At 34.7% G+C, this 10338-nt stretch overlaps 1 protein-coding gene across 1 annotated transcript in view; it reads right to left on the bottom strand.

Annotated features, from left to right (window-relative positions):
- Window positions 1-1547: 1547 nt before the first annotated feature.
- LOC148942133 (uncharacterized) overlaps window positions 1548-10338 on the bottom strand; it is a 195018-nt gene continuing 186227 nt past the window's right edge. The window contains exon 4 of the mRNA XM_089103237.1: window positions 1548-1685. Coding sequence (XP_088959363.1) covers window positions 1548-1685 — 138 coding nt within the window. The remainder of the gene's footprint in view (window positions 1686-10338) is intronic.

Genomic DNA, 10338 nt, shown 5'->3' with positions numbered 1-10338 from the left:
CATACCCAATATCCCTGGAGACATGGTTACAACTATGCTGGACAAAAAGGCTATCTGAAAATTTGGATCGGATTTTTCTGAAAATAATGGCTTTGGTAAAGGGCTACTTGCCCTCCAATCACTTTTGACTCTTAAAAGGGCACTAGGACATTTATTTTACAATCCGATTAGTTCCTTTAATAGTTTCTATGATCATACTATTTATGATAGCGCTGTGCTGCCTATGATGTTGCTTATATGCCCTTTTGGAAACCTACATGGATATAGCTTTTTCGTTCAATTGAAGCTCCACCTAAACGTTTTCACCTTAATACCTTTAGCGCCATTGGTCACAGCTCACAGCAATCGTAATTGTAGTATTAATAGTATATATATATAGTACCTTCTGGCTAGTTTAAAATCTACCAAAACTTACCCTGAAAAGTCCAATAACGTAAGCTGCTCTTGATATATTTTTGAGTCACCCTTTTGACAATCTTCATGCTCATAGTTCGTTTTGATTTAGATTAACATTCGTTTTTTGAGTAGAGAGTTTGAAAGGTAATTTGTAGACTTACATATAATTTGAAGTTGTTAGAAAGTGACTTTGAGTTTCAGATATTTTCCTTGTTTATAATGTTTTATAAGTAATTATTTGTTAAGCAAATCCTATTTTAGCAATCTCAAGTTAAACAATGAAGACTTTAACTTATTTCGGTACTGGTGCATCAAACACACTCTTTTATATACTGATAAAGAAGTCAAGTTTGGTTAATGCTAATGAAATAAATACAATAGGATGAGTATATAATAGTTTAGAAACAAATTTGGACTATATATTTGCACATTAGGAGGGGGAGTGGGGGGTAAAGTATACCATATATTAAATACGTAACCTAACCTAACCTATATACCTTCCCTCCTGAAACCCTCCAAAACAACCGTTCAAATATCGAAAACCCAATGAAAACCACGCTTTGCATTGCCTTACTCTATAGCGGTCTATTGTATTAACCTGTCTGCCGGGTTTTTCATGACTGGTTTTGCGACTGGATATAAAAGAGTACGTTAAAAGCACTAGTACATTTGTTTCTTGCAGTTGCATACACAGATAATGAAACTTCAACGGAACTTCAACCCTGATTTATTTTAAAGGCTTTTTTCACTTTACTTTCTTCTAATGAATCATTTAATATTTTCTTCACTTGTTTTCAGAAGATTTCTTTCACTCGGTAACGGTTAAAAAAGAAAACATTGAAGATTACCACCAAATCGATTATCTCCTTGGAAGGAGAACGAATGCCTGAAAAACATGCCTGGCTTTAATAATAACATTCCTGGTTATGTGTATGGACAATATAATTAAACACTTTTTTGTTATGGCTAATCAAATAGCCTTCTAATTAAACTTTTAGCAGCTAATTGATAGCTATGTTTATCGTTTTAGGTTTTAAAATGTGTATTTTAGGTATCTTTTTTAAGTAGGTTTAAAAAAACGTATTTAATTTATTTGGGATAAGAACACATCCTTTTATAATGACTATAAAATCTTGACACTTTGAGCAAACTTACCCAGCTATTACTATAAAAGCATCCAATTTATTCCAAGACTCGCTAAAATAGGCACCTTTTCCTCTGCTTCCCATAGCAATAATCTTGACAATCATCTCAGCGACAAAAAACACAAAGATGAAGTCGTCAAAATGCTAAAAAAAATAATAGACACTGTCTTTAATAAAAATATAATCACTGTGGGTGAAATAGCAGGAAAACAAAAACAAAGAATAACAGAATTCAAGTAGATAAACTAAAACATCAGAAAGGGTACGAAAACAAGCCCTGATTTGGAGCAAAATGACCTGTAATAAGCTAAATCCTGAACATATATTAAAGTCCAAGCAACGGGATTTTGGGTCTTAATTTTGTTAGCAAATTACTTAATTCAGAAACATGCGGCTATTTTCAATTATTGTACATGAAGGCACAGAGTTATCCAGTGGCCCTTCTGACACCTACTTCCCTTCCTAACCACCAGCTCTTTAGCTGACAGATAGGTATGTTATCCCTTGTTTTAGCAGGAGCCAAGCAAAGACTTCCAACAGGTAGGATCGGATCATTTATGTTGGCAAGTCGCCCGAACAGCACCCTCACCCGTATCGTTGATACTTTAGTACAAAAGTAGGCATTCGCACCTTGTTGGAACCGAAATCATGCAAGGATATCTAATGTGTACGGTTGAAGGACCATACATATTGATTTTTTTATTTACAGTATTGAAGGATCAGAGCCAACCCTTCCCACCTCCAACTCCAAAGTAAACCCCCACAGAAAAGTTTTCATCAGAAAGATAAGCTGTTTTTTTAATCCTATCAGCGTTAAACTTCCTTGGCCAGCTAGGGGATGACAGCTCTGCTCTTATTTGTCGTAATTCCTGGCTGCTTTTATTTGAATTTGACTGTTCTTTTTAATTCCAGTTCATTTTAGCATTCATTTGCTCATTCATAGCGATTTATGTTTGTTTTAATTTTGGTATATTATATGACTCTGATTCTCCTCGTTTTAGGTCTTAATAACACCCTGTTATTTTCTTACAAAGAGTATTTCATTATTTTTAATTAATCACAGAGGAGCTTATTTGAGTTACTTATTCTAGCTACAGATACAAGTTTTGACCTGAGGATTTTTACTAATTTTGGCTCTAGTCATAACCAACTCTCCTCCCCCTTTTCTGATTTGAGGTGTTTTGTTTACCACTAGAATTGTATAAAGTATACAGGAGAACTTTAGTTCATTTAAAAATAGCCTCATTCAAAAGAAAAGCTCCCTTCGGTAAATTATGCTTGATATAATGAACTTATTGGGTATCACCAAAGTAGTATGCAAATAAATGCAATTGTTTGATATAATTAGGCAGAGGGGAGGGCAACACTGAGGGCCTAAGATTTTGTGCTTGTTATAGCTCCATGAATAACCGCAGTCTTGGTAAATTATCTATCCCGGTTAGCTGATCGCTAAATCCCTCTTGTCCTTTTCCCTATAAAAAAGATTGTGTTTCAGTGACAACTCTAAATGCATTTGCATAAAAGTTAATTTTACATTTTTGTCATTTCAGTATATATTTCTATTTTTTGGGAATGGATATGTTCCCTCTTTGACATGATTTTCTTCCAAATTGACTATTTGCCTGCAAATCCTAGCCCCCTCCCAAGTAATCCTCCCCAAAATAAACGTATACAAAAATAAGCTAACAGTTAGTCAAGCAATAATAAGTAATAAACTGTACAAAATCGTGCAGAAATTATTTGAAAAAACTACGTTTTCTAAAGAGTTAAAGAGGCTGAGTCACAAGTTCGAACCTTAAAACGTACAGGGATTAGGAAGTACAGTTGGGGGGCTGCCGCCCCCCAAACCCCCGCTTCCGTATATAAAATGGGGCTGTGCCCTCCTCAACGCCTGGCTCTTTACGCTAAAATTTGACTTTCTCACAACTCTTTTTTTTAAACAATAAAAACTTTAGCGTAAAGAGCGAGGCGTTGAGGAGGGCACAGACCCTTTTATATACGGAAGCGGAGGTTTGGGGGGCGGCAGCCCCCCGACTGTACCTCCTAATCCCTGTACGTTTTAAGGTTCGAACTTGTGACTCAGCCTCTAGGAATGGGGTCGCAATTAGCGATAAGGAAAAAAACTAAAGAGAGATGATGGCCAAACATTTTGTGAACTTGCTTAACCGAGATAGAGTTGCAGGAAAAAATATAGAGGAAAATGAAAAAGTTTGTGATACCTTGGATGTAACGGAAGATTTGTTTTGTGAGGAGGAATTAGCAACAGTACTAAAAGGATTAAAGAATAATAAAGTTCCAGGTGCTGATTGGGTGGTAAATGAGTTTCTTAAATATGGTGACTCTGAGGTTAGAAATAAGTTATTGAATAATATGAATATGATTTTTGAAAAAAGGGAAGTACCTAACGATTTTAGGAAAACCTTAATTAAGCCACTTTATAAGAAAGGTGATAAAAGTGAGTGTGGTAATTATCGAGGCATTAGTCTGGTCTCTGCAGGTAGCAAATTACTTAGTAATATGATACTTTTTAGACTGAGAGATGCCGTAGACAAAGTTTTAAGAGAAGAGCAGTGCAGTTTTAGAAAAGGTAGAGGACGTGGCGACCATATTTTCGCTCTTACGCTAATAATTGAGAAGGGCTGAGTTTTCAAACAGCTTTGGTCCTCAGTTTTATAGATTATGAGTAAGCATTCAATTCTGTTGATAGAAGGCTTTAATAAAGGATTAATCCTTGTATGGTATACCAGACAAATACATTAAAGTGATTAGTGTTTTGTATGAGAATAACACTGCTGCGGTTAAGGTAGGAAATGAGGTTAGCAGCTGGTTTTGTATTAAATCAGAAGTTAAGCAGGGTTGTGTTCTATCCTCCTTTATATGGATTATTTTGATGGACTTTGTTTTAAGGAGCACAGAAAGGCAATGCGAGACCACGGAATCAAATGGGGAGGAAAAAGTCTCCTGGACTTGGATTATGCTGATGATTTAAGCATCCTATATGAAAGTGTGAGCAAAATGAATGAAGTTTTAGAGGTTTTGCGAGTTCAGGGTGCTAGAATTGGTTAGAAAATTAATGTTAGGAAGACTAAGTCACTAAGGCTAGGAATAAGTGAAGATGAAAAGGTGATGCTGGGTAATGAAAAGATTGATCAGGTGGACAGCTTCACTTACCTTGGTAGTATTATTAGTAAAGATGGTGGGAGCAATGAAGATGTTAAAAATAGAATAGCCAAGGCTCAGGGTGTTTTTTTCACAGTTAAAAAGTCTGGACGAATAGGAAGATAAGTCTGCAAACCAAGATTAGAATATTAGAAGCTACAGTGATGACAGTGGTAAAATATGGCTCTGAAGCATGGACGCTCCGAAAAGCGAATGAAGATTTGCTAGATGTTTTCCAGACAAATTGCTTAAGGATTGTTCTGGGTACCCGGCTGACTGACCGTGTTTCAAACAATAGTCTATACGAAAAATATGGTTCAATACCGCTTTCTTGGGCTATAATGAAAGAAAGGTTGAGGTGGTTAGGGCACGTTGTGCAGATGAAGGATGACAGATTGCCGAAGATTGTTCTTTTCGGCCAACCATCTAGGGCTAAACGGAAATCAGGTCGTCCCCGTCTGGGACGGGAGGACTTCATAAAGAAAGATTTAAAGGAAATGGGAACTTCGTGGGCAGGTGTAAAAAGGGAGGCTTTGAATAGATTGGGGTGGCGGAGGAGCGTGCGTAGCTGTGTTAGCCTCAAGCGGCTTGGTGCTGCGGTGAGTTGTTAGTAGTAGTAGTAGTAGTAGTATGTGCCTGACTTAGCCTAAGAAATATTATTAAAATAATTTGCACTTTTCGTGATTGCATATATTTGTTTGCTTAACCCTTTCTGCCTAACCCTTCCTATATAAGAATACTAAAACTAATTTCAGACCAACCCTTCCATTGTCCAAGTTGGTTTTGTTTCAGTTTTTCTTTCAGTTTTTCAAAACCCACAGATTATATTAAACCGAGAACTCCTTAAGAGCAATTTTTCCAGAAATTTCTGAATTAATGTAAAAAAGAACCTTTTCAACTTGTAGTTCCACACAATACAGAGACCCAATGTACGTTCAGTGAGCCTTTAACAAAGACACTACATTCTAGTGTCTTCATTCTAGTGTCAATTACAACTGAATGAGTCTTCTCCCCGCTGCCCGTCCGTTCTACATAAAGATCGTCCTTTCTACATAATGAGGGAATAAATAAATTAAAAAAAAACACAAAAATTAAACGTGGGTAAAAATTAAAAGTGGGTATCACATTGCTCTTTAGCAAATAAATTTGTTTTTGAAATCAACTTTTATACTAAAATTAATCGAAATAATAGTTACGATAGTTGAATCAGCTTCCAATGGCAATTCATCCTCTCTTGACAGTTCTTTTTGAAAACGCGTTTATAAATTTTCGATTACTATGTTCGTTACTTTCGACTAGAATTTATTTTTACTAAGTTGCGGGAGATACCGCAACCATGATCCACATTGCTGCATAGACCAGTGGGATTTGCAGAGGAGGCATTACCCCTCCCCAAGATCTTTTGCCCTTTCTAGATTAAGAGATTATTGAAAATGTTTTTTTTTGTGTGTTTCTAAGTGTTTATTTAAGCAGGTTAAATGAAGGTATTAAAGGATATGGGATCAAACAGTTTATGCACCATGGATGTAAACCCTAGATGGTTGGTGAACATGTTTTAAAAAATAACATACAAACGTTTTCTTTGACAATAGTGTGCATTCTCTTAAATTTCATTTTATGATCAAATTTATGCTATAAGAGTAGTAACCTATCTAGTACTTTCAAAAATACATGAAAAAATACATTGAATTGCACAAGAAAACCCATGCCTTTGACACTATATTTAGACATGGACATTTTAAAAAGCTGGCATGGTAATTTGGAACAACATCAATATTTTGAAATGATTAACGAAAAAAGACATTTTTTAAACCAGATGGGTTTTTGAAATCAAATTTTTGATGGCATGTTTTTTTTTTTTTTTTTTTTATTTATTTTTTTGAAATTGGCATTTTTTTATTATAACATGCACCATTAATTGCGATAAAAGCTAGAAAAAAGGGTTTAAAATTTGTTAATTTTATCCTATTAATGTTAAAAAAAAGGGTTTAGCATTTGCGAATACTTTGATGTGTTCCGTATAATACACAAGTGATGTTTGAACAATGTTGTCAATTTAAATTTTTTTGCACAGGGGGGTTTTATTTTTTATTTAATTTTTGGCAATTGGCATTTTTGTCTGATAACAGGTACCATTCATTGCGATCATAGCTCTAAAAAGGGTTTAACATTTGTGAATTTGATCCTATTAAGGTGGAAAAAAATGGTTTAGCATTTGCGAATACTTTGATGCGTTCCGTATAATACACAAGTGATGTTTGAAGAAAGTTGTCAATTTAAAATTTTTTGCACAGGAGGGTTTTATTTTTTATTAATTTTTTTTTTGGCAATTGACATTTTTGTCTGATAACAGGTACCATTCATTGCGATCATGGCTCTAAAAAGGGTTTAGCATTTGCGAATTTGATCCTATTAAGGTGGAAAAGAAAAAGGGTTTATTGGAGAGATTACGTTCCTTGGCACCTTTTCAGAGCATGTACATGTGGATACCTTTCCAAGCAACATGATTAAACACGCTTTTACAATCGGAATTGTTTGATTAACATTTGCAAAAAGGGATAAGGAATTCGCAAATTGGACTCTATGAACGATATAAATTAATGTTTGAATAATAGAAGTGTGATTGATTCTAATTAGTGATTGGATAATTTTTTAAAAAGAAATCTCTGAATAAAATATTTTTGGAGGGATGGGAGCGAGGTGTCTTAAAGTACTTACAATGGTGTTATTTGGGGAGATTACATTCCTTGGCACCTTTCCAGAGCTTGTACCTCTGGATACTTTTCCAAGCAACGTGATCAAACTCGCTTTTACAATCAGAATTGTTTGATTGATATTTGCAAAAAGGAACAAGGAATTCGTAAATTGGAGTCCATGAACCATATTATTCAATGTTGAATAATAGGAGGATGATTGATTCGAATTAGTCATTTGATAATTTTTTAACAAGAAATCTCTGAATAAAATATTTTTGGAGGGATTGGAGCGAGGTGTCTTAGAGTACTTATAATGGTGTTATTTGGGGAGATTACGGTCCTTGGCACCTTTCCAGAGCATGTACTTATGGATTCTAGCCGACTAAGTTCCTTCCTGTGCTATTTGGGTACTTTACGTTCCTTGACACCTTTCCAGAGCATGTACTTATGGATTTGCATACTTTATATTCCTTCCTGTGCTATTTGGATACTTTACGTTCCTTGGCACCTTTAATTCATGGAATTGCTGTTGATTTGAACGGTATATGAAAAAATACATGGAATTGCGCAAGAAAAACCCACGCGTGTGACACTATAGTTAGACATGGGCATTGCGAAAAAAGCTGTCAAGCATTTTTACATTCAACCATACATTCACGCCTACAAGAAAACGAAATAATTTAGGTCGTATGATCATTTTTTTTAATGCAGTAGTTTCTTAGTAAGGGCACTCGATATCCTAAAAGTGTTTGATTCAAACTTTTACCTTGAGCATCGAAGTTTTTAGTAGAATTTTAAAAGGATCGTTTATAAGTGCTGACCTGTCTTTGATGAACTAATTCATGTCGCATGATAATTTGTTTTTTAATACAGTAGTTATTCAATAAGGACACTCGATATCCTAAAAGTGTCTGATTCAAACTTTTACCTTGAGCATCGATGTTGTTAGCAGAATTTCAAAAGGATCGTTCATAAGTGCTGGCGTATCTGATGAAATAATTTAGGTTGTATGATAAATTTAATTTATTTTTTTTTAATGGAGTAGTTTTTGAGTAAGGACACTCGACATCCTAAAAGTGACTGTTTCAAACTTTTACCTTGAGCATCGATGTTGTTAGCAGAATTTCAAAAGGATTGTTTATGAGCGCTGGCGTATCTGATGAAATAATTTAGGTCGTATGATAAATTTAAAATTTTTTTTTAATGCAGTAGTTTTTCAGTAAGGGCACTCGATAGCCTAAAAGTGTTTGATTCAAGCTTTTACCTTGAGAATCGATGTTGTTAGCAGAATTTCAAAAGGATCGCTTATGAGTTCTGGCGTATCTGATGAAATAATTTAGGTCGTATGATAAATTTAATTTATTTTTTTTAATGCAGTGGTTTTTCAGTAAGGACACTCGATATCCTAAGAGTGTCTGACTCAAACTTTTACCTTGGGCATCAATGTTGTTAGCAGAATTTCAAAAGGATCGTTTATGAGTGCTGGCGTATCTGATGAAATAATTTAGGTCGTATTATAAATTTAATTTTTTTTTTTTATACAGTAGTTTTTCAGTAAGGACAATCGATATCCTAAAAGTATTTGATTCAAACTTTTACCTTGAGAATCGATGTTGTTAGCAGAATTTTAAAAGGATCGTTTATGAGTGCTGGCGTATCTGATGAAATAATTTAGGTCGTAAGATAAATTTAATTTTTTTTAATACAGTAGTTTTTCAGCAAGGACACTCGATATGCTAAAAGTGTTTGATTCAAACTTTTACCTTGAGCGTCGATATTTTTAGCAAAATTTCAAAAGGATGGTTCATAAGTGCTGGCGTATCTAATGAAATAATTTAGATTGTATGATTAATTTAGTTTTTAATTATTTTTTTTTGCAGTAGTTTTTTAGTAAGGACACTCGATATCCTAAAAGTGTTTGATTCAATTTTTACCTTGAGCATCGAAGTTTTTAGTAGAATTTCAAAAGGATCGTTTATAAGTGCTGACCTGTCTTTGATAAACTAATTCATGTCGCATGATAATTTTTTTTAATACAGTAGTTATTCAATTAGGACACTCGATATCCTAAAAGTGTTTGATTCAAACTTTTACCTTGAGCATCGATGTTTTTAGCAGAGTTTCAAAAGGATCGTTCATAAGTGCTGGCGTATCTGATGAAATAATTTAGGTCGTATGATAAATTTAATTTATTTTTTTTAATGCAGTAGTTTTTTAGTAAGGACACTCGATATCTTAAAAGTGACTGTTTCAAACTTTTACCTTGAGCATCGATGTTGTTAGCAGAATTTCAAAATTATCGTTTATGAGTGCTGGCGTATCTGATGAAATAATTTAGGTCGTATGATAAATTTAATTTTTTTTTTAATGCAGTAGTTTTTCAGTAAGGGCACTCGATATACTAATGTGTTTGGTTCAAACTTTTACCTTGAGAATCGATGTTGTTATCAGAATTTCAAAAGGATCGTTTATGTGTGCTGGCGTATCTGATGAAATAATTCAGGTCGTATGATAAATTTAATTTTTTTTTAATGCAGTAGTTTTTTAGTAAGGACACTCGATATCCTAAAAGTGTCTGATTCAAACTTTTACCTTGAGCATCGACGTTGTTAGTGTGTGGGTGGGTGTGGGTGTGGGTGGGTGTGTGTGTGTGTTTGTGTGTTTGTGTCTTTGTGTGTTTGTTTGTGTGTTTTTGTGTGTGTCTCTGTATGTTTGTGTGTGTGTTTGTATGTGTGTGTGTGTGTGTATGTGTATGTGTGTGTGTGTGTGTGTGTGTGTGTGTGTGTGTGTGTGTGTGTGTGTGTGTGTGTGTGTGTGTGTGTGTGTGTGTGTGTGTGTGTGTGTGTGTGTGTGTGTGTGTGTGTGTGTGTGTGTGTGTGTGTGTGTGTGTGTGTGTGTGTGTGTGTGTGTGTGTGTGTGTGTGTGTGTGTGTGTGTGTGTGT

This window comes from Artemia sp. Qi Xiang Cuo, chromosome 17 (assembly GCF_049724085.1).
Source record: "Artemia sp. Qi Xiang Cuo chromosome 17, ASM4972408v1, whole genome shotgun sequence".
NCBI lineage: Eukaryota > Metazoa > Arthropoda > Branchiopoda > Anostraca > Artemiidae > Artemia > Artemia sp. Qi Xiang Cuo.
Note: the sequence above shows the minus strand (reverse complement) of the source record. Positions and strands in the feature narration are given on the sequence as shown.